The 22,861-nt window shown below is 43.2% G+C and overlaps 1 protein-coding gene across 3 annotated transcripts in view; it reads right to left on the bottom strand.

Moving 5' to 3' along the window:
• NEK5 (NIMA related kinase 5) overlaps window positions 1–22,861 on the bottom strand; it is a 53,379-nt gene that overhangs the window by 14,034 nt on the left and 16,484 nt on the right. For all 3 annotated transcript variants that reach the window (XM_048848769.2, XM_048848787.2, XM_048848777.2), the window contains 9 exons: window positions 19,995–20,073; window positions 14,793–14,929; window positions 12,447–12,640; window positions 11,014–11,080; window positions 10,552–10,671; window positions 8,714–8,797; window positions 8,509–8,613; window positions 5,156–5,236; window positions 1,160–1,225 (listed from right to left, as the gene is read on the bottom strand). In XM_048848769.2, the coding sequence (XP_048704726.2) occupies window positions 1,160–1,225; window positions 5,156–5,236; window positions 8,509–8,613; window positions 8,714–8,797; window positions 10,552–10,671; window positions 11,014–11,080; window positions 12,447–12,640; window positions 14,793–14,929; window positions 19,995–20,073 (933 nt within the window). The remainder of the gene's footprint in view (window positions 1–1,159; window positions 1,226–5,155; window positions 5,237–8,508; window positions 8,614–8,713; window positions 8,798–10,551; window positions 10,672–11,013; window positions 11,081–12,446; window positions 12,641–14,792; window positions 14,930–19,994; window positions 20,074–22,861) is intronic.

Genomic DNA, 22,861 nt, shown 5'->3' with positions numbered 1-22,861 from the left:
CCCAGCACAGGCACTTCAACTGCAGATTTGACAAAACGCAAAGAAGGTACCTATGTGAAATTTCTAAAGATAGCTTCAGCACTCAACACAAGGTTTAAGAATCTGAAGTGCCTTCCAAAATCTGAGAGGGATGAGGTGTGAAGCATGCTTTCAGAAGTCTTAAAAGTGCAACACTCCAATGCGGAAACTACAGAACTGAACCACCAAAAAAGAAAATCAACCTTCTGCTGGTGGCATCTGACTCCAGATGATGAAAACGAATATGCATCGGTCCGCACTGCTTTGGATTGTTATCGAGCAGAACCCGTCATCGGCATGGACACATCCTCTGGAAAGGTGGTTGAAGCAAGAAGGGACATATGAATCTTTAGTGCATCAGGCATGTAAATATCTTGCAACACTGGCTACAACAGTGCCATGCAAACACCTGTTGTCACTTTCCAGTGACATTGTAAACAAGAAGCAGGCAGCATTTATTTCCTATAAATGTAAACAAATGTGTTTGTCTGAGCGATTGGCTGAACAAGAAGTAGGACTGAGTGGACTTGTAGGTTCTAAAATTTTACTTTATTTTATTTTTGAGTGCAGTTATTTTTTGTATATAATTCTACATTTGTAAGTTCAACTTTCATGATAAAGAGATTGCACTACATTATTTGTATTAGGTGAACTGAACAATACTATTTCTTTTGTTTTTTACTGTGCAAATATTTGTAATAAAAATAATAAAATAATGTGAGCACTGTACACTTTGTATTCTGTGTGGTAATTGAAATCAATATGTTTTAAAATGTAGAAAACATCCACAAATATTTAAATACTATTCTATTTTTTAACAGTGCGACTCATCACGATTCATCTTTTTAATCGCGTGATTCATCTTTTTAATTGCACGATTCATCGCGATTAATTTTTTTACTCACTTGACAGCCCTATTTCTGATTAATGCTTTATCCAATCACCATCAAATTTCCCCCTCCAAAAATCTTCCTCTGGCAGATGATCATACATGTGCAATATCAAGTGGAATATTTTCTTTATAACAAAGGGAGGAGGAGGAGGATTATAATGGAAACCTGGTTACAACTTAAATGATGGAGCTGCTATCATATCTTCAGACTACTAAAGCAAATGTGATTTTAACAGAGCTACAACATACCTCTTCTTGAACAGTATCTTCCTCAGGAACACATGCATCTAAATTAATTTCAAATTTTACTCCTCCCTACAAAAAAGAAGTTCACATACTTCATTAAAGTAGCTCATTAAAATCTATGCAGCTTAAAAGGAGCACTACCAACTCAAAAATTACTTTTCTATGAAAACTGTTTATCTATTGTTATTACGCCTGAAAAGATTAGAAAAAAAATATTTCCCTGTTTGTTCACTTTGTTTATTTGACAGCAATTTCTGTATAGTCAGTTTCAGTATGGTTAGTTTCCCATGTTTGTGTCTTTCACACAGCAACAGGGAAGGGGGAAAAAAGTTTTCAAAATTGAAAAATGTAGCAACAAAGATTTGCAGGTGGTTTTAGGGAAGTAGTAGTACTTAAAACTATTTTTAAAACACTTACTGAAATTTACAATGTCTATATAAACATAAGAGGGATAGCAATCTTTTAGATAGTTATTATATGATAATTATTGTTATGACAAGATGGCAAATGATTGTATGACAAGACTAGACAAGACGGCAATGTCAGAGAATTAAAAAAAAGCCCTATTAAATAACCGTCTAGTGCCCCCTTTGCCATGCACAAGATTGGTCTCTATTGTAGGTTCTCAAAAATCCTGTCCAATCCAAATTTTGAATACTTGCAGTGCCTGGTCTGCAATAACTTCCCTTAGAAGCCTTATTCCAATGCCTAATTGATATTATTGTTAGAAAAGTTTCCTGACATCTCATGTAAATTTTAATTTAACATTTGCATCTGCTTCTATTATTCAAACAACAGTAGAGAGATACAGTAACACCTAAAAGATACAAGGTAACGCATTCCAGTGTTTCACCACCCTCCTAGTGAAAAAGTTTTTCCTAATATCCAACCTAAACCTCCCCCACTGCAACTTGAGACCATTACTCCTTGTCCTGTCCTCTTCTACCACTGAGAATAGTCTAGAACCATCCTCTCTGGAACCACCTCTCAGGTAGTTGAAAGCAGCTATCAAATCCCCCCTCATTCTTCTCTTCTGCAGACTAAACAATCCCAGTTCCCTCAGCCTCTCCTCATAAGTCATGTGTTCCAGACCCCTAATCATTTTTGTTGCCCTTCGCTGGACTCTCTCCAATTTATCCACATCCTTCTTGTAGTGTGGGGCCCAAAACTGGACACAGTACTCCAGATGAGGCCTCACCAATGTCGAATAGAGGGGAACGATCACGTCCCTCGATCTGCTCGCTATGCCCCTACTTATACATCCCAAAATGCCATTGGCCTTCTTGGCAACAAGGGCACACTGCTGACTCATATCCAGCTTCTCGTCCACTGTCACCCCAGGTCCTTTTCTGCAGAACTGCTGCCTAGCCATTCGGTCCCTAGTCTGTAGCTGTGCATTGGGTTCTTCCGTCCTAAGTGCAGGACCCTGCACTTATCCTTATTGAAACTCATCAGATTTCTTTTGGCCCAATCGTCCAATTTGTCTAGGTCCCTCTGTATCCTATCCCTGCCCTCCAGCGTATCTACCACTCCTCCTAGTTTAGTATCATCCGCAAATTTGCTGAGAGTGCAATCCACACCATCCTCCAGATCATTTATGAAGATATTGAACAAAACCAGCCCCAGGACCGACCCCTGGGGCACTCCACTTGACACCGGCTGCCAACTAGACATGGAGCCATTGATCACTACCCGTTGAGCCCGACAATCTAGCCAACTTTCTACCCACCTTATAGTGCATTCATCCAGCCCATACTTCTTTAACTTGCTGACAAGAATACTGTGGGAGACCGTGTCAAAAGCTTTGCTAAAGTCAAGAAACAATACATCCACTGCTTTCCCTTCATCCACAGAACCAGTAATCTCATCATAGAAGGCGATTAGATTAGTCAGGCATGACCTTCCCTTGGTGAATCCACGCTGACTCTTCCTGATCACTTTCCTCTCATGTAAGTGCTTCAGGATTGATTCTTTGAGGACCTGCTCCATGATTTTTCCGGGAACTGAGGTGGGGCTGACTGGCCTGTAGTTCCCAGGATCCTCTTTCTTCCCTTTTTTAAAGATTGGCACTACATTAGCCTTTTTCCAGTCATCTGGGACTTCCCCCGTTCGCCACGAGTTTTCAAAGATAATGGCCAATGGCTCTGCAATCACAGCCGCCAATTCCTTTAGCACTCTTGGATGCAACTCGTCCGGCCCCGTGGACTTGTGCATGTCCAGCTTTTCTAAATAGTCCCTAACCACCTCTTTCTCCACAGAGGGCTGGCCATCTATTCCCCATGTTGTGATGCCCAGCGCAGCAGTCTGGGAGCTGTCCTTGTTAGTGAAGACAGAGGCAAAAAAAGCATTGAGTACATTAGCTTTTTCCACATCCTCTGTCACTAGGTTGCCTCCTTCATTCAGTAAGGGGCCCACACTTTCCTTCGCTTTCTTCTTGTTGCCAACAAAGCTGAAGAAACCCTTCTTGTTACTCTTGACATCTCTTGCTAGCTGCAGCTCCAGGTGCGATTTGGCCCTCCTGATTTCATTCCTACATGCCCGAGAAATATTTTTATACTCTTCCCTGGTCATATGTCCAACCTTCCACTTCTTGTAAGCTTCTTTTTTATGTTTAAGGTCCGCTAGGATTTCACCGTTAAGCCAAGCTGGTCGCCTGCCATATTTACTATTCTTTCGACTCATTGGGATGGTTTGTCCCTGTAACCTCAACAGGGATTCCTTGAAATACAGCCAGCTCTCCTGGACTCCTTTCCCCTTCATGTTAGTCCCCCAGGGGATCCTACCCATCCGTTCCCTGAGGGAGTCGAAGTCTGCTTTCCTGAAGTCCAGGGTCCGTATCCTGCTGCTTACCTTTCTTCCCTGTGTCAGGATCCTGAACTCAACCAACTCATGGTCACTGCCTCCCAGATTCCCATCCACTTTTGCTTCCCCCACTAATTCTACCCGGTTTGTGAGCAGCAGGTCAAGAAAAGCTCCCCCCCCCAGTTGGCTCGTCTAGCGCTTGCACCAGGAAATTGTCCCCTACGCTTTCCAAAAACTTCCTGGATTGTCTATGCACCGCTGTATTGCTCTCCCAGCAGATATCAGGAAAATTAAAGTCACCCATGAGAACCAGGGCGTGCGATCTAGTAGCTTCTGCGAGCTGCCGGAAGAAAGCCTCATCCACCTCTTCCCCCTGGTCCGGTGGTCTATAGCAGACTCCCACCACTACATCACTCTTGTTGCTCACACTTCTAAACTTAATCCAGAGACACTCAGGTTTTTCTGCAGTTTCGTACTGGAGCTCATGGTACTTCGCCCATCTTGTCTCTAGATTTCAGAGTAACAGCCGTGTTAGTCTGTATTCGCAAAAAGAAAAGAAGTACTTGTGGCACCTTAGAGACTAACCAATTTATTTGAGCATGAGCTTTTGTGAGCTACAGCTCACTTCATCGGATGCACACCGTGGAAACTGCAGCAGACTTTATATACACACAGAGATCATGAAACAATACCTCCTCCCACCCCACTGTCCTGCTGGTAATAGCTTATCTAAAGTGATCATCAAGTTGGGCCATTTCCAGCACAAATCCAGGTTTTCTGACCCTCCACCCCCCCACACACAAACTCACTCTCCTGCTGGTAATAGCCCATCCAAAGTGACAACTCTCTACACAATGTGCATGATAATCAAGGTGGGCCATTTCCTGCACAAATCCAGGTTCTCTCACCCCCTCACCTCCCTCCAAAAAACACACACACACAAACTCACTATCCTGCTGGTCTCTAGAGTATCCAATGGGAGTCACTATCCAGTTGAGGGCAGGGCTGTGTTACCATGCTATTTTCCTTGATGACCCTTTGCTCCCACAGAAATTCTTACCAGCAGTCCATAGAGTAGCACTGATGTTGACTTGTACGCAACCTGCTTTCTAGAGCTATCGTGGCATAGTGGGACCATCTGAGACAAACAGAGGAAAGCTATAAAGGAGAAGAAAATAGGGCAATGATCTCTGTTACCTTTGTTTTATGTTTCTTTTCCAGGACTCTTCTCTCTTGCCAGTTCTGTAGTCTGATATGTTTCAAGTTTTCTTCAATATCCTTGAAGAAAAAAATAAAATGCTCATAAAGTTCAAAAAGTACAATTATACATCCACTCCTCAGAACCAGAGTATGTATAGACTATGCATAAAGTGTATGGTTTATGGTGTACATTTATTAATTGCTCTTCATAAATATTCTCCTAATTGCTTCACTGCTAATTGGAATGGAATAGCAAATAATTGCCAAAGTTATCTGATTTGGCATAAAAAAAGAGTTAGGAAATTTTTCAAAAAGTGCAAACCTCTGATTTTTCAAACTCCCATATTTAAAGAATACTTTGTCAGATTCCCCCAACAAACCAAACCCCTGCTCTGACACAGGACCAGTATAAGAAGTTTCAGATTCATCTAGTTCTAGTTTGAGAGGCAGTGAAAAATCAAGTTTAGAATTGTAATCTGGTTACAAACTTAACTGTGGAAAGACTAATTGCCTCCATAGTATCTTGTCTCATGATGGCACTTAATATGTTATTTAATTATACCACTTCATTTTCCTACATCCAATGCCACAACATAGCTCTGTATTAGCTACTTGTCAAATAAACAAAAAAAATAGCATATCTTAAGGGATCAGGTGCATCGCCATCTCCCTAATAAAATATCCAAACAATTTTCAGACTTTAATTAACACGTGAAGCATAAGAAAACTCTCTCAAATACATGGAGGACGTCAAGCAGGTGCTTAGCCCACAGATCATAGAATCATAGAATATCAGGGTTGGAAGGGACCTCAGGAGGTCATCTAGTCCAAACCCCTGCTCAAAGCAGGACCAATCCCCAATTAAATCATCCCAGCCAGGGCTTTGTCAAGCCTGACCTTAAAAACTTCTAAGGAAGGAGATTCTACCACCTCCCTAGGTAACGCATTCCGGTGTTTCACCACCCTCCTAGTGAAAAAGTTTTTCCTAATATCCAACCTAAACCTCCCCCACTGCAACTTGAGACCATTACTCCTTGTCCTGTCCTCTTCTACCACTGAGAATAGTCTAGAACCATCCTCTCTGGAACCACCTCTCAGGTAGTTGAAAGCAGCTATCAAATCCCCCCTCATTCTTCTCTTCTGCAGACTAAACAATCCCAGTTCCCTCAGCCTCTCCTCATAAGTCATGTGTTCCAGACCCCTAATCATTTTTGTTGCCCTTCGCTGGACTCTCTCCAATTTATCCACATCCTTCTTGTAGTGTGGGGCCCAAAACTGGACACAGTACTCCAGATGAGGCCTCACCAATGTCGAATAGAGGGGGACAATCACGTCCCTCGATCTGCTCGCTATGCCCCTACTTATACATCCCAAAATGCCATTGGCCTTCTTGGCAACAAGGGCACACTGCTGACTCATATGCAGCTTCTCGTCCACTGTCACCCCCTAGGTCCTTTTCTGCAGAACTGCTGCCTAGCCATTCGGTCCCTAGTCTGTAGCTGTGCATTGGGTTCTTCCGTCCTAAGTGCAGGACCCTGCACTTATCCTTATTGAAACTCATCAGATTTCTTTTGGCCCAATCCTCCAATTTGTCTAGGTCCCTCTGTATCCTATCCCTGCCCTCCAGCGTATCTACCACTCCTCCCAGTTTAGTATCATCCACAAATTTGCTGAGAGTGCAATCCACACCATCCTCCAGATCATTTATGAAGATATTGAACAAAACCGGCCCCAGGACCGACCCCTGGGGCAGTCCACTTGATACCAGCTGCCAACTAGACATGGAGCCATTGATCACTACCCGTTGAGCCCGACAATCTAGCCAACTTTCTACCCACCTTATAGTGCATTCATCCAGCCCATACTTCTTTAACTTGCTGACAAGAATACTGTGGGAGACCGTGTCAAAAGGCTTTGCTAAAGTCAAGAAACAATACATCCACTGCTTTCCCTTCATCCACAAAACCAGTAATCTCATCATAGAAGGCGATTAGATTAGTCAGGCATGACCTTCCCTTGGTGAATCCACGCTGACTGTTCCTGATCACTTTCCTCTCATGTAAGTGCTTCAGGATTGATTCTTTGAGGACCTGCTCCATGATTTTTCCGGGGACTGAGGTGAGGCTGACTGGCCTGTAGTTCCCAGGATCCTCCTTCTTCCCTTTTTTAAAGATTGGCACTACATTAGCCTTTTTCCAGTCATCTGGGACTTCCCCCGTTCGCCACGAGTTTTCAAAGATAATGGCCAATGGCTCTGCAATCACAGCCGCCAATTCCTTTAGCACTCTCGGATGCAACTCGTCCAGCCCCATGGACTTGTGCACGTCCAGCTTTTCTAAATAGATGCACTGTGCCATCTATTAGATGTTAGGAGAAAGGGTTTCTGTGCAGTTTTAATCCTGATTTCCTATAAACTGGCTGTGCCCTTGATTTAAATGGGCATTGAATCAGGTCCCAGATGCAAGTGGTTTCAATATACTCTGTTGTCTCAATAAAATGAAATAAACTACCTGGGGCCAAGTCACGCCTTAGAATTACATAGGACCCTAGCATCTCCCATTCCAAAATGTGCATGTCTATTTTCCACCAATTCCCCTGTTGCAACTCCCTGATAACCATCCTATAAAAAGAAATAGTCAAACTCCCAAAACAGCCAAAAAATCCTCTCCCCAGCCCAAGTAACTGGGCTAGCTCACTGCTGCAGAGCTCTCTGGGGTCTGGAAACACAAGAATGGAGCCACTCTTCAGCTGCTAGTCCCCGCTAAGAACTGGGGTTGGTTTGCCAGCCCTTGGTGAGGAAGAAGTGGAGGATCTATGCTACAGGGGATCCTCTGGCCCTACGTCTCTTCCTGGCCAAGAAGTCCCAATGGAATTTGGCTCTAACTCACTCCCTGTACAGCCTCTGCAAGTGTTGCTCCTTCACAGCAAAACTGAACCTGCTAGCTCTGCACGGAGTCATCCACACCCATGAAGATCTGCCCCTGTGAGTGGATTCCACTGCATGCCACTTTTAAAGCATGAAAAAAGGAACAGATTTCTTTAAATAAAGCAAAAGTACACCACAGTAAAAGCTGGGGAGAAACAACATTGACCTGAACAAACCAGGACCAAAAGAGAGAAAATTCTCAGGCTTAGACATAAAATAAACATAGGGAAATAAAAATCTCACATGCAGTAAAAAGTGACTCTATCAGATGTAAGTTATTTTTCATGTGTTCCTTATTTCCTTGACTATTACTTCTCAGAGTTCTCAGAGAAATAGACTAGAGGTATGTAGGATCACATTAACTTAATTGTACTTTAGTTAGTTTGTGGTAATGTGTTCAAACTCTATTATACAGTGTTGGTACCTGGACTGGTTCTTCTCTTCTTCCAGGAGTATCTTTTGGATTGGGCTGGCACCCAGCATTCCCTTGTTTCACAAGATAGGTTTTGTCTTTTATTTGCGGTTTCTCCTAAAGGATATATTTACAAAATGCTTGTTTCAGTTACTGGGTAAATTGGATATTGGCTTTAAATGAACACTTCTGGAACTGTGCAGGGGGGAGCTGTTACCTGCAGTGCTCCTGCTTTGAATCTAAGTTCTTTTACATCACTGTGGTACTGTTGCCGAATTTTCTGTAATTGTTTCAGGTATTCCTGTTAAACAGCACCAAGTTTAGAATATCGTGCATGCAGTTTCCCTTAGAAACAACACTGGTTAAGAAAAAATAATACATGGACATCCAAATTATCTGTGTAACTACACATAGTAACATTGATTCTACCTTAATAATATTTTATTGTAGTTACATTTATTTTAATAAATCAGTTTATTATTAACTAAATACATTAGCATGTAATTTTTGTGTATCCATATGAGAAATAAATATTATTACTATTTTATCAATCATACAAAAGCATCATAGAATCAAGTACAGTTTATATAAAAAATATAAGTAACCTCCATTGATAACAATACATCGCGTAAGTAGCACCTCTAAATGTGGTAGTGAAGTGTGAAACTGGGAACAAAAACTAAGAGAATAATACATCTTTTGGTTTGTGCACATGGGGACTCATTCTCCTCTCACGCTGTTTTTACAACAATGTAATTCTACTGACTTCAAAGGAAGTGAGATCAAAATCAGGACTGTGCTACTCAAATCAGCTTCTTGTACCAGGACCTTACCAGGTGGTGGCAGTGCTATATAACCCACATATGAATCCACCTAATACTGTACTTGTGGACAGGAGAAAGAGTATCGTTTTTGACAAATGGAATGTATACTTGCCAATTAGTAAAATAAAATGGCTCTGGCCAACTAAGATGAAGGTGGGTAGAGAGTTGGCTAGATTGTCGGGCTCAACGGGTAGTGATCAATGGCTCCATGTCTAATTGGCAGCCGGTGTCAAGTGGAGTGCCCCAGGGGTCGGTCCTGGGGCCGGTTTTGTTCAATATCTTCATAGATGATCTGGAGGATGGTGTGGATTGCACTCTCAGCAAATTTGCGGATGATACTAAACTGGGAGGAGTGGTAGATATGCTGGAGGGGAGGGATAGGATACAGAGGGACCTAGACAAATTGGAGGATTGGGCCAAAAGAAATCTGATGAGGTTCAATAAGGATAAGTGCAGGGTCCTGCACTTAGGACGGAAGAACCCAATGCACAGCTACAGACTAGGGACCGAATGGCTAGGCAGCAGTTCTGCGGAAAAGGACCTAGGGGTGACAGTGGACGAGAAGCTGGATATGAGTCAGCAGTGTGCCCTTGTTGCCAAGAAGGCCAATGGCATTTTGGGATGTATAAGTAGGGGCATAGCGAGCAGATCGAGGGACGTGATTGTCCCCCTCTATTCGACATTGGTGAGGCCTCATCTGGAGTACTGTGTCCAGTTTTGGGCCCCACACTTCAAGAAGGATGTGGAAAAATTGGAAAGAGTCCAGCGAAGGGCAACAAAAATGATTAGGGGTCTGGAACACATGACTTATGAGGAGAGGCTGAGGGAACAGGGATTGTTTAGTCTGCGGAAGAGAAGAATGAGGGGGGATTTGATAGCTGCTTTCAACTACCTGAGAGGTGGTTCCAGAGAGGATGGTTCTAGACTATTCTCAGTGGTAGAAGAGGACAGGACAAGGAGTAATGGTCTCAAGTTGCAGTGGGGGAGGTTTAGGTTGGATATTAGGAAAAACTTTTTCACTAGGAGGGTGGTGAAACACTGGAATGCGTTACCTAGGGAGGTGGTAGAATCTCCTTCCTTAGAAGTTTTTAAGGTCAGGCTTGACAAAGCCCTGGCTGGGATGATTTAATTGGGGATTGGTCCTGCTTTGAGCAGGGGGTTGGACTAGATGACCTCCTGAGGTCCCTTCCAACCCTGATATTCTATGATTCTATGATTCTATGTCTTATACCTCTTCTTTCATTTCATTCCTTCTAGCCAGATCCCTCTGATGGTCTTTGAGCTGCTCTTCCATCACTTCCTGCTTCTGGATCTGGTTATGATGTGGGTCAGCAGAGGATGGTCGCAGTCCCTGTTGATATGCAGAAGATCATTTCCAGAGCAAAGGAATTTCCATTTAGAGATTTTCTCTTCTGACTTCCCCCCACACACACACTGCAGTCAAAAGTGACATAAGTACAGTACATAATTCTGGAAGAAATAGTTACAATGGTATTTCGCATTAGGAGGTTTTTCTTACAATAAAAAGTAAAACCTTGAGAAGAAAATTGCGGAGTACATCAATTAAAACATTACAGCAGAGTTCCCTATTTGTCAGCACTATATTTTGATGTGAGAAAGACCAGGTTCATTTTCTGGACTGTCACTCATTTCCACTTTAGTGATTGTATTCTATAATTCAGTTTATATTTACCAACTGCTTTTCCACTTTCATCTTGTACTGCTGGGCTTCGAGCTGTCTTTGAAGATACTCTGCGGGCCTGACAGAACACAATGACATTCAACTATGGTATTTTTGTTTACAACTTTCAGCAAATTATATGAACATGGAAGCTCCCTATATATACACACACCCAGAAATGTATTTGTTTACCAGAAGTTACTTCCTGAATTCTACCTATACTGTGCTAAATGTATAAAGAATGTACCATTGAGTAACCATATATTCACTTGACCGCTGTCCCTTGCCCTCCCCCCTCCATCAATTATACCAATCTTCTGAAGTTTGAGAAATAGTATATGAACATGTTATTAAAAACAATACTGGTTTGTAATACATTCACACAAGAACCAAGAGTTAAAAGTTCCATGTTCAATCCAAAATGTTTCATTTTCTGACTTCTATGTGCCTGTAACACTCTCATTTTATATTAGCAGGGGGTTTTCATAGAATTTCTTCTTCTTTTTTAGTTGCAAAACCATCAGCAGTCACTTGTAGGTTCCTTGGTCCTCAGTTATTTGGCATCATGCCTTCTGAATGCTACTGTCATTCAAAGAACCAGGCTCAACTTATTTTGTCCTTAACATCCTGAATTTAATCATCCTTAAACCGGGTATCCCAAATTCAGTCATCCTTAACTGAGATATCCCCAAACCTGCCTTCCTTGACCAAAACCTTATGACCCAGCCTACCTTAACTGAAGCCTCCAAAACAAGTCACTATTTAAATCTGGCATCCCTGAATCCTTAACCTGGTCTACCTTATGCAATGCTTCTTGAACCCATCCATTTGTGACTAATGGACAGGCAGCCTCAGAAATAGGAGAACGCTTCCCACTGTGGGGCCTGAATGAGGAAGGCTGTGAAGTTTATAAACTTGCAGGAGAAAGGAACCTTTCTATGGAAGCTATAGTATAAGCTCTGCAGAAGAAAATCTCTCTGTGGCCTACCCTAACCCCAATCTCCAGGCAAGAGAACTGCATTGGTTCTGCTGGGTTTAGAGCCTTCTGAGCATTTGAGGTAGGGGTGGCAGGACAGAGGGGAAGAACAGCCTTTACCAATTAAAAAGCACTTGTCCAGATAAGGGTAGTTTTATTTCTCCCACAATATTTGGACTGGGAGCTGCACGGAGATCTTGGACAAGTTTCTACAATGAACAGTTTCAAATGTCATGAAAATACATTCAGAAGTGAATCTCTAGGTTGAATTGGGTAGATAGAAATGGGCATTTCATTTTTTCTTGTTGAATCATATGTAATACAAGAACTACATCAAAAGCTGAGCAGGAAAGGAACAACACAGAATGCGTGACTACTTCTACAGCTCAACATTGCTACATGATCAAAAAGATTGAGGAGTCAAGATATTGGTGATTCTTCAGTAATTAAATTGAGGGAAAAGGCTTACCACTCAGGTGGGGGTGGTGCAACTTGTCCTTTCTGTTTATAATATTCCTCGACTCTTTGGTTGATGTGAGAAAGGTCATCTTGTACATAAAGTCTCTTCTGCAAGTTGTCAAGTTTATCATAGTAATGACCATAATGTCCATGTACTCTGGCAGCTTCTGGCCTTTCTGCCATCTTAAATCTGGAGCGCCAATGCTGAAAATACATATAACAGGATGAAATTTCAAAGGTAATGAATGATCATTCTTAACCCAAGACATGATAAGCTGGATGCTAGATTTTATCCTCTGCACTAGTCACATTTTTAAGGCAAGTTCCATTCCCACTCCCCATTCTCAGTTAGGTGATAATACTAGCTGTCTACACTAGGACAACTTCCCCTAACCTTTTCACACCTCATCTAGAGGCTTCTTGAAGCACATTTTTCTTACTGCAGTCCTTTCCTGTCTACCCATTACTTCAACTCTCCTTATTCAGAGGCTCTCCTCATTGTGAGTCAGCCAACAGTTCTTTGTGCCTATAAACTAGACACATTAGAGCCACTGTAATACATTTTATTCACATTGCTCTGAAGCCCTGAATGAATTCCAGGGCTGGCTTATTATGACACATTTTATTGTGAAACTTGGATATGAGGCAGCTCTATCTACACCTTTAACTACATTTCAGGAGTTACCCAGGAGCAAGGTGGAACAAAAGGTTTAATTTCTAAGATATATACAATTTTGATAGAAAAAGATGCTGATAAGAAAACAACCCAGATGAAAAGATGGGAGAGGGATTTGGACAAAGAAATTGAGAAAGGGGATATACATCTTCAATTTGTATAGCTCAAAGATTTTTTAACAAATATAAATTACTCTATAAATGGCATATGACTCCAGTTTAGATCCATCATAGTTTTGCTAATAGGGAGGCTGCAGGGAAAGCGAAACATATTTGCACATGTAGTGCTTTTGTCCAGGAATTAGACAGTTTAAGGAATACATTATTAAAAAGATTAATCTCATGACAAAAAGCCAGCTTCCTAGAGATCCCTTGACAGGCTTACTTAATGCTCTGGAAAGGAGCTACATTTTAAACAGACCAAATTATTTTCTTTTTTTATTTTTAACAGTTAGACTTTGTATTGAACTTTATTGGAAAAATGTGGCATGCCTTCCCCTTCTATGGAATTGTGGAATGGTAAAATATGGATTGTCCTTGTAGTGGAAAAACATAAGTACGTACACAAGAGAAGTGCCAGGAAGAGGATAGGTACTGTACTTAGAAATTGGTCACTTTTTCTAGCGTACTCAGAAGAGGAGGGTTCCTCAACTGACAAGCCAGAATATTTAGCCAGGTTGTCTGAATATTAACCTGATCCTAAATAAGTAACATAATGTATTATATAGTTACATAATATGTTAACATTATATTTAGGGCCTTACCAATTTCAGTCATAGGATTTAAAAAATTGTAAATTTCATTATTTCAGCTATTTAAATCTGAAATATCACAGTGTTGTAATTGTAGGGGTCCTGACCCAAAAAAGAGTTGTGGGGGGATCGCAAAGGTTATTGTGTGTGTGGGGGGGGGGAGCCTGCGGTAATGCTACCCTTACTTCTGCACTGCTGCTGGCAGCAGTACTGACTTCAGAGCTTGGCAGCTGGAGAGTAGCAGCTGCTGGCCAAGAGTCCTGCTCTGAAGGCAGAGCCGTCGCCAGCAGCAGCGCAGAAGTAAGGATGGCATGTGATGCTATTGCCACCCTTACTTCTGCACTGCTGCCTGCAGAGCTGGTCCCTCAGTCAGCAGCCAATGCTCTCCAGCCACCCCGCTCTGAAGGCAGTGCAGAAGTAAGGGTGGCAATACCGCAGCCCCCCTGCAACTCCCTTTGGGTCAGAACCCCCGTTTGAGAAACACTGCTCTCCCCCATGAAATCTGTATCGTATAGGGTAAAATCACACAAAAGACCAGAGTTCACGGTGGGAGACCAGATTTCTGGGTCCGTGATGCATTTTTCATGACTGTTAATTTGGTAGGGCCCTAATTATATTGTAACTTTGCCTAAATAAGAAAAACACCGTGCTCCGAATTCTGCTCTCAGTTATGCCAGTGCAAACCTGGAGCAACTTCACTATGTCCGTTGAATTGCTCTGGATTTACACCAGTATAACTGAGAGCAGAATTAAGCCTTATATCCTTCAAATGGGAAAAGACTCAGTTTCATTGCCTCCATTGCCAAATACTTTGAAATGCACTCCTGCCAATAATCCAAAATAGTCTTTTAAAAAGCAGATTTCTTCCATTTCAACCTGACTACATTTCAGAAAGGAATAAAGCTCTGTAAGTCTTGTAGTCACAGTACCTGGGCAATAGGTTGCTGGACTCTTGAAGGAGGTTTCCATTCATTACTATGTAATAATTCCTGTTTCTTGACAGGTGCCACCATCCTGGATCTTGGAGGATGATGGTCCTGGATTCTCACTTTTTGAAGTTTAGGAACTTATTTAACAATAAAAAAATATAATTGTAATGGTAATTATTCCTATTGTTCTTATTACATAATAATTATAAATTGTAATAAAGTGCATATGTCTAATACACACTGAACTGTCTAATACATATCCCTTTGGCCTTGTCTACACTACAAAGTTTTGTCGACAAAACAGTGAATGTGTACACTGTGATGCAACTTTTGGCAGCAAAAATGCCCTGTTTTGGTGACAAAATAAAACCACCCTGACGAGAGACATAAGCCTTTTTGATCAAAATTTTTGTCGACAAAGTGCCAGTGTAAACATGACGCTTGATTTTAATCACTTTATTTGGCCTCCAGGAGATGTCCCACAATGCAGTTTAAACTCCACTGGCCCGCAGCCAGGTAAACAACTATCCGCCCCTCCCCCTTAGAAGTTCCGGGAATTTTTGAAACTCCATTTCCTGTTTGCTTGGCATTGGAAGGTCTTATCACATCTTCTCAGATGACCATGGCAGGTTATCGCAGCAAACGCTCTCCTGCTTGGACCACTGCGGAGCTGCTGGATCTTATACTTAGTCTTGCCATGAGTGTAGGGGACTAGACCAGATGACCTCTCGAGGTCCCTTCCAGTCCTATGATTCTATGATCTGCACAGTATATGGGGAGAGGAGGCTGTGCAGTCCCAGCTGCACTTGAGCCATAGGAATCTGGATACCTAAGGGCAGATTGCTCGAGGCTTGTGAGAAAAGGGCTATAATTGGGACACGCTGCAGTGCAGAGCAAAGACAAAGACACTGAGGCAGGCGTACCACAAGGCGAGGGAGGCAAACCATCACTCCAGTGCTGCATCTAAGACCTGCCCGTTCTATAAGGAGCTGGACGCTATCCTCGGTGGCGACCCCACCTCCATCGCCAAGAGCCCCATGGATACTTCAGCGGGCCTGGAGGCAGCGGAAAGAGGGCCTAACCCAGAGGATGACATTGTTGATGAAGAGGTGGAGTTAGACGACGATGCGGAGCTCCCAGCAGGGTTGCCCAGTGGGCCAGGCAGCCAGGAACTGTTCATCACTCCAGAGGTGTCTAGCCAGTCTTAGCAGTTGCTCTCCGGTGAGCAAGAAGCAGGAGAGGAGATGCCTGGTAAGTGGCTCTGGTTTGTGTAGCTCAGAAGTGGGTTCAGGGTACAGAAATGTACATGGCTGGCTGTGTTTCTGTGAGCTGGACATTTCCCTGTGTAGCTAATCAGTACAGGGGAACAAGGTGTTGATCCATGCCGAGATCTCACAGGAATCCTCCAGAGAGATCTCCAGGAAAGTTTCCTGGAGGTACTTGGTAATCCTCTGCCTAAGGTTCCTTGGCAGAGCTGCTTTGATCCTTCCCCCATTGTAGAAAACTTTCCCATGCCATTCAGCAATCACTTGTGCAAGGACCAAAGCGGCACACAGGCGAGCAGCATAGGGACCAGGGCAGAAGCCACAAGCATGTAGTAGATGTACCCTCATTTCCCTGCTTACCCTCAGCAGTGAGATATCTGCTACAATGTGGAAAAGTGTGGGAGAATTTTAGGATGTTTTCCCTAGTTGGCTGCACCACAACCCTTGCAGAGTGAGTGCTCTTTTCGCCATGTAGAGCACTCACCCACCCAGCCAACACTCAGCATGCTTTGGGTGTTCACAAAGATACGTGCTTGCCAAGGGTCAGTGAGAAAGTGATTGTTATGTTACAAAAGGTGTATTTAACTGAAATGTTTCAAATCTGTGCGTGAATTTAACAATCATGCTTCTGTGCATTGTTCCTTCTGCTTCAGCAGATTTGGCCTTCAGGAACACCCCACACACCCCGGATGAGTGTCTCTGCCAGATAAGAAAGCATCAAAGATGGAGCAAAGATGATGTGTTCTGGGAGGTACTGCGGTGCTCCAATGCAGAGAAAAGGGAATGCAAAGAGCGAAGGGAAGCCGAAACGCAGAACAGATATTAAAATCAGGAGTTTGTTAAGGACGCTACTGAGCGGATGATTAAAGTCATGGAGGAGCAAACGCAGATGCTGAAGTCCTTAATAACGCTGAAGACTAAGCAGATCCATGCTTGGCCTCCCCTGCAGCACATTCAGAACTCTTTTTCCATGCCCCCCCCAACTCAGCCAGCACACATTTCCCAGAGTTACAGTCCTTCGTAGCAGGATGCGATTAATTGCCCTGCACACTTGCATTAATGCAGCCCCAACGGTTGACTTCCTGACTCCAAATTGATTTGCGACTGACCGATAGTCTGGAGTCATCAGCTTCCACATGGCAATTGCCACACACTTCTCTACCAATAGGGCAGCTCTCATTCTCATGCCCTTGCGCCACAGTGCTGGGGCGAGCTCCACACGCTGTTCCAGCAAGGCGGCTTTCTGCACCCGAAAGTTCTGTCGCCACCGCTCGTCCTCCCACACCCGCATGACGATACGATCCCACCACTCAGTGCTTGTTTCCTGAGGCCAAAAGTGACGGTCTGCCCTCTACAGCTGTTCTGTGAATGCCAAAAGCAGTCTAAACTTGCTCCTATCTATATCACACAGCATGTCAGGAGACTGGGAGTCTTCTTCAGTTAGGAACTTCACGATTAACTGCACTGCCATCCATGATGTCTTAATGACAGTTATCAAAGCATAGGAGAGCAGTGCAGGATCCATCCCTTCTCACAAAGTTGCCTGGGTTCACAGCAAAGAAGGGCCATTGAAAAATGCCGCGAAAGAAAGCCAGAAGCCCATGGAATGCTGAGACAGAAAGCAATGTATCACGGGACCTTGAGCCCGGTCCCAAGATGTGACCCAATCCACTCCACCTTCCCACAACACCTAGTGACAGAAGGTGTCGAGCTGGACTGTGGGATAGGTACCCCACAGTGCATTGCTCACACTGTCAATGATAGTGCCCCAATTGCGGACACACTCTGCCGATGGAGCGAGTGTGAACATGACATACTGATTTCTATTATGCCAATTTTTGAGCGTCAACATCACTTTTGTCGACAAAACTTTGTAATGTAGACAAGGCCTTTATATTCCACCTTAATAATAATAATAATACTGTACACCTCACCTCATGCCTTACATCCAAAGAGTCCAAAGCTTTTTGAAAGCATTAATTAATTAAGATTCAGAACACTCTTGTGAGGTAGGTATTCTTTCACTCATTTTACAGATAAGTAAACTGAAGCACAGAGAGATTTGTCCAAGGTTACACAGGGATTCAGTATTAGATTCAAGAATAGAATGTAGTAGTTTTGAGGTCCAGGGCCAGATTTCAATGCAGTTAGCCCCCTAACCTGCTTAGGCACTTCTGTAAATCCCACTAGGTGCCTAGCTGCACCTGTAGGACCCAAAATGCGTTTGTAAATCTGGCCCTCAGTCATGTCCTCTAACCATCAGACAAAACTTCAACATAGTTCTTCAGAACTATAAGAAAAAAGAGCTGCAAAATGAGGAATTCAATTTATATATGCCCCAGGTAAATGAGGACTGTAAGCCACTCCAATTTGAGTCCCACAGTCAGTGCCACTGCAAAGACCTCAACACTAATGAAGAGAGGTGGTGCCCTTGTGAGAAGGAAGTAGACTGTTAGTATAGTCCTAAGTTTCTCCTGAGTATGGACTGTCAGCTGCAAAGAGTATCATGACTGGGGGATTCATTGCAGCTAGGACCCAAGCTTATGGATAAAATTTTCAAAAGTGCTTCTGTGACTTAGGAGCCAAGTCCCTTTTTCCAAAAATAATTTAGGCACCAAGGAGCATCGATCTAATTGAAAGTCAGTGATATGTATGCTCCTCAGTGCCTAAGTCTCATTGGAACATGGGACTTGGCTCCTAAGTCACTCTGGAACACCTGAAAATGTTACCCACAATTCCTAGAAGTTAAAAAACAAATAAAAAAGAAGCCAACCATATCTATGTCTGAAAATTTGTTTTAATTTACTTCTGTTCTTCCATAAGTAACATTGTGGAGTATCTGTGATATACTGAAGAACACAGAACACAGATCAGGCATATATACCTGACTTACCCCTGGGTGTCAATTACAAATCCAACATTGTTGTCTTTCATATTTTGATCTAATTTATGTTATTTTGCAAAATGCTGTCAGCTGACAAAATAATACAATGTACCTGTCATGTTACTATTGAGATGTCTATGACTTTCAGCTCTGAATTAAATTGTATTTGTGCCACAAGTACAAACGAGATTATTATTATTTATTTTTACAGTACACAAAAGTGTGCTCACTGCTTTGCACAATACATAGCAACACAATGACCCTGCCCAGATAACCTTAAACTCTAACGACAGATGCAATGGATGAGTTGAGGAAGAACAAGGATTACAGCAAAAAGAGTATGTGTTCAGTTAGTTTAGGCATGTGCACTAATTAGTCCAAACGTATGTTTGGTTTTTTTAAATAATTATTATTATTGACTTTTCTTGTGGGTGGTGAGAAAGGAGTGCTCCTTAAAGGGCATTTGTTCATATGACAAAATCATTGTGTAACGTAAAACAAATAGTGGTCTGTGCCCCAGAAAAGTGCAGCACTGCAATAGCATATGTTTTGCAGGATAAGACTGTGGTACCTTGGTAGAGCCAAGAAAGGACACTTGTTCCAACAGTGGGCTTGAACTATAGGTAGCTGCAAGTGATAGCAGTCCCTCAGGTTTGTAAATTATATTAAGTTTAACCACAAAAGTTATTTTAAACCACTGGTTCAGCACATCCCCATGGCAGCTTCCACCAGCTGAGCTTCTATCGTGAGCTGGATTTCAATGGAAGTTGCCTTTCGCTGGTGGAATACCTGGGTAGGACAGTGGTATAAACAATGCTTGTTCTCCCTCCAGGGTGGAGTGCCTCTGCTGGTGAAGTTCTCAGCCCCTATATTAGCGATGCTAAATCAAACCCTTGATGTGCAAGTCACATTAAAAACTGCTGAAAAAGGTAAGTCCATCCAGTAATTATCATGCTTCTTCACTTCTGGATAGTATTAAGATTAGTTTAGAACCAACGTTAATTAATAATAAGTATGTATTTTATTATTATTCTGTCATAAAACAAGACTTACCCTGCACCAACTTGGCTGCAGGCTGTGCTGATGGTCTTTTTTTATGTATAACAGTGTGGCTGAATTCTTCCTGTATTACCTATAAGCAAAAAGTATCTGTTACAACGGTCTGTGCTGCATCTTGTTTAATAGATTCATAGATTTCAAGGCCAGAAGGTTCTATTTGTGATCATCTAGTCTGATCTTCTGTACAACATAGGCCACAGAACTCCCCCAAAATAACTCCTTGAGCAGTGGTTCTCAAGCGGGGGGCCACAAGCAGATTTCGGGGGGGCCGCCAAGCAAGGCCAGCATTAGACTCACTGGGGCCCAGCGCAGAAAGCCAAAGGCCCAGTGCATGGGGCTGAAGTTCTGGGCCCTGAGCCCCAGGCAGTTGCCCTGCTTGCTACCCCCTAATGCCAGTCCTGGCTTTTATATGCAGAAAACCAGTTGTGGCACAGGTGGGCCATGGAGTTTTTATAGCATGGTCGCCAGGGGGGGAGTGGGGTGGCGTGGGGCTCAGCAAGAAAAAGTTTGAAAACTCCTGTCCTAGAGCATATCTTTTAGAAAAACAACCAATCAGTTTAAAAGTTGTCAGTGATGGAGAATCCACCATGACCCTGTGTAAGTTGTTCCAATGGTTAATTACTCTGCTGTTAACAAATTTACACCTTATTTCCCATCAGAATTTGTCTCGCTTCAACATCCAGCTACTGAATTGTGCTATACCTTTCTCTGCTAGATTGAAGAACCCATTATTAAATATTTGTTTCCCATGTAGGTACTTATAGACTGTAATCAAGTCACCCCTTGACCTTTCTCTTTGTTAAGCAAAACAGACAGACTCATGGAGCTGTATCACTATCAGGTTTTCTAGTGTTCTGATCATTCTCATGGCTCTTCTCTGAACCCTCTCCAATTTATCAACATCCTTCTTGAACTGTGAGCACCAGAACTGGACACAGTATTCCATTAGAGGTTGCACAATGCCAAATACAGAGGTAAAACAACCCCTCAACTGCTATTCAAGATTCCCATATACATCCAATGATGGCCTTAGACCTTTTGGCCACAACATTGCACTGGGAGCTCAGTATTCAGCTGATTATCCACCACAACCCCCAAATCTTTTTCAAGGTCATTGTTTCCCATGATAGCGTTGTGACAGTGCCCCCCATAAGGCTTTATGGAAATATGCATAGAATATATGACATAACTGGAATATATTATATGCTACATATGCCATGTAACATATCTATGTAAAGGTTATGATCTACTGAATCTATTAATCCTATTTGTATGCATGTATCATTTTTGTATTCGAAGTTATGAATACTGGTTGTGTACTGGCTTGATTTCTAAATAACCTTGGTAGAGCATTTGGTCAGTTCCTGGAGAAAGGAATTCACAAAGTTAAGTGCCCAATCAAGAAGCACTTAAGGAACAATGTATCTTGGAATGCTCCAATCCACATAAAAAGTCTTCCTGGAGACATTCAAGATGCCATGTGGGCAATGGCTTCTGTCTATAAAAACTGTGATTCATGCATGGACATGTGACTTGCCCAGGTGACTCCAGAACTCCATCCTGGAGCTAGACTTTGCATAGGAGAGAGGAGGGATTCTTCACCCACAAGAGAAAGTCTATTTAAGCCCGTGAGAGACCCCTCCATCTTGTCTTCAGCTGGCTAAGGAGATAGCCTCTCCACCCCCAAGGATGCCTGAAAGAAACTGGAACAAAGGACAGTAACTACAGGGGGTGTGAGTGCTTGCTGGACCCAGACTAGAAGGAGGCTAGTCTGTAAAAGAGAGTTTATTGGAACTGGTGAGGTTTTTATCTGTATTCAGTTTGATCAGACAGACTGACCATCGCTAGGCAAGGGTCATGGGTTCCAAAACTCTGTGAATTGAGAGAGGTTGGGGACAAGTATTAATACTTGGTGGCATGGGCCCCTTGGTGAGGGCTTTACATGCTAATTGCACTTCCTCCTCTCTCCACTGTGGAATATCAGAGCTAATTTTGATTTCATTAGGAGTCTAGTTACAGGTTGCTGAGCTCACTTTGGGCTAATGGTACACCAGCACTGAGGCTCCCCTATTACAAGCTGAATTCACCAAAGAGCTGAACTGACTAAGAGCTGAAATCACTGAGCGTTGTGTTAAGTAGTGGGGGAGCCTGAAGATATATTGTGGAGAAGTTTGCGGGATGGCTGGAGTGCTTTGTGGACAGGCTGGTGGAGCAGTTCATACGACGGCGGGAGCTGCTGGTGGGACGCGGAGCAGTTCGTGGGACAGTGGGAGCTGCTTGTGGGCCGCAGAGCGGAGCGGAGCTGAGCAAAGCAGTTCTTGGGTTGGCTGGTGGAGCGGAGCGGAGCGAAGCAGAGCGGAGCGGAGCAAAGGCCTATGGAGCTGTGGGGCGGTCAGCTTCAGATCATAAAAGGCGCCTTATATGATCTGAAGCTGACCGCCCCACAGCTCCATAGGCCTTTGCTCCACTCCACTTTTCTCCGCTCCACCAGCCACCCCACGAACTGCTTTGCTCAGCTCCGCTCCACTCTGCGGCCCACAAGCAGCTCCCGCCGTCCCACAAACTGCTCCACCAGCCGGTCCACAAACTGCTCCGCGTCCCACCAGCAGCTCCCGCCATTCTATGAACTGCTCCACCAGCCTGTCCACAAGGCACTCCAGCCGTCCCGCAAACTTCTCCTGGAGTTCAGGAGAGTGAATTTGTGTGGGGGGGTGGAGGGTGAGAAAACCTGGATTTGTGCTGGAAATGGCCCACCTGTTGATCACTTTAGATAAGCTATTACCAGCAGGACAGTGGGGTGGGAGGAGGTATTGTTTCATATTCTCTGTGTGTATATAAAGTCTGCTGCAGTTTCCACGGTA

Source organism: Caretta caretta, chromosome 1, assembly GCF_965140235.1.
Source record: "Caretta caretta isolate rCarCar2 chromosome 1, rCarCar1.hap1, whole genome shotgun sequence".
Lineage (NCBI taxonomy): Eukaryota > Metazoa > Chordata > Testudines > Cheloniidae > Caretta > Caretta caretta.
This window is presented reverse-complemented; position numbering and strand designations above follow the sequence as displayed.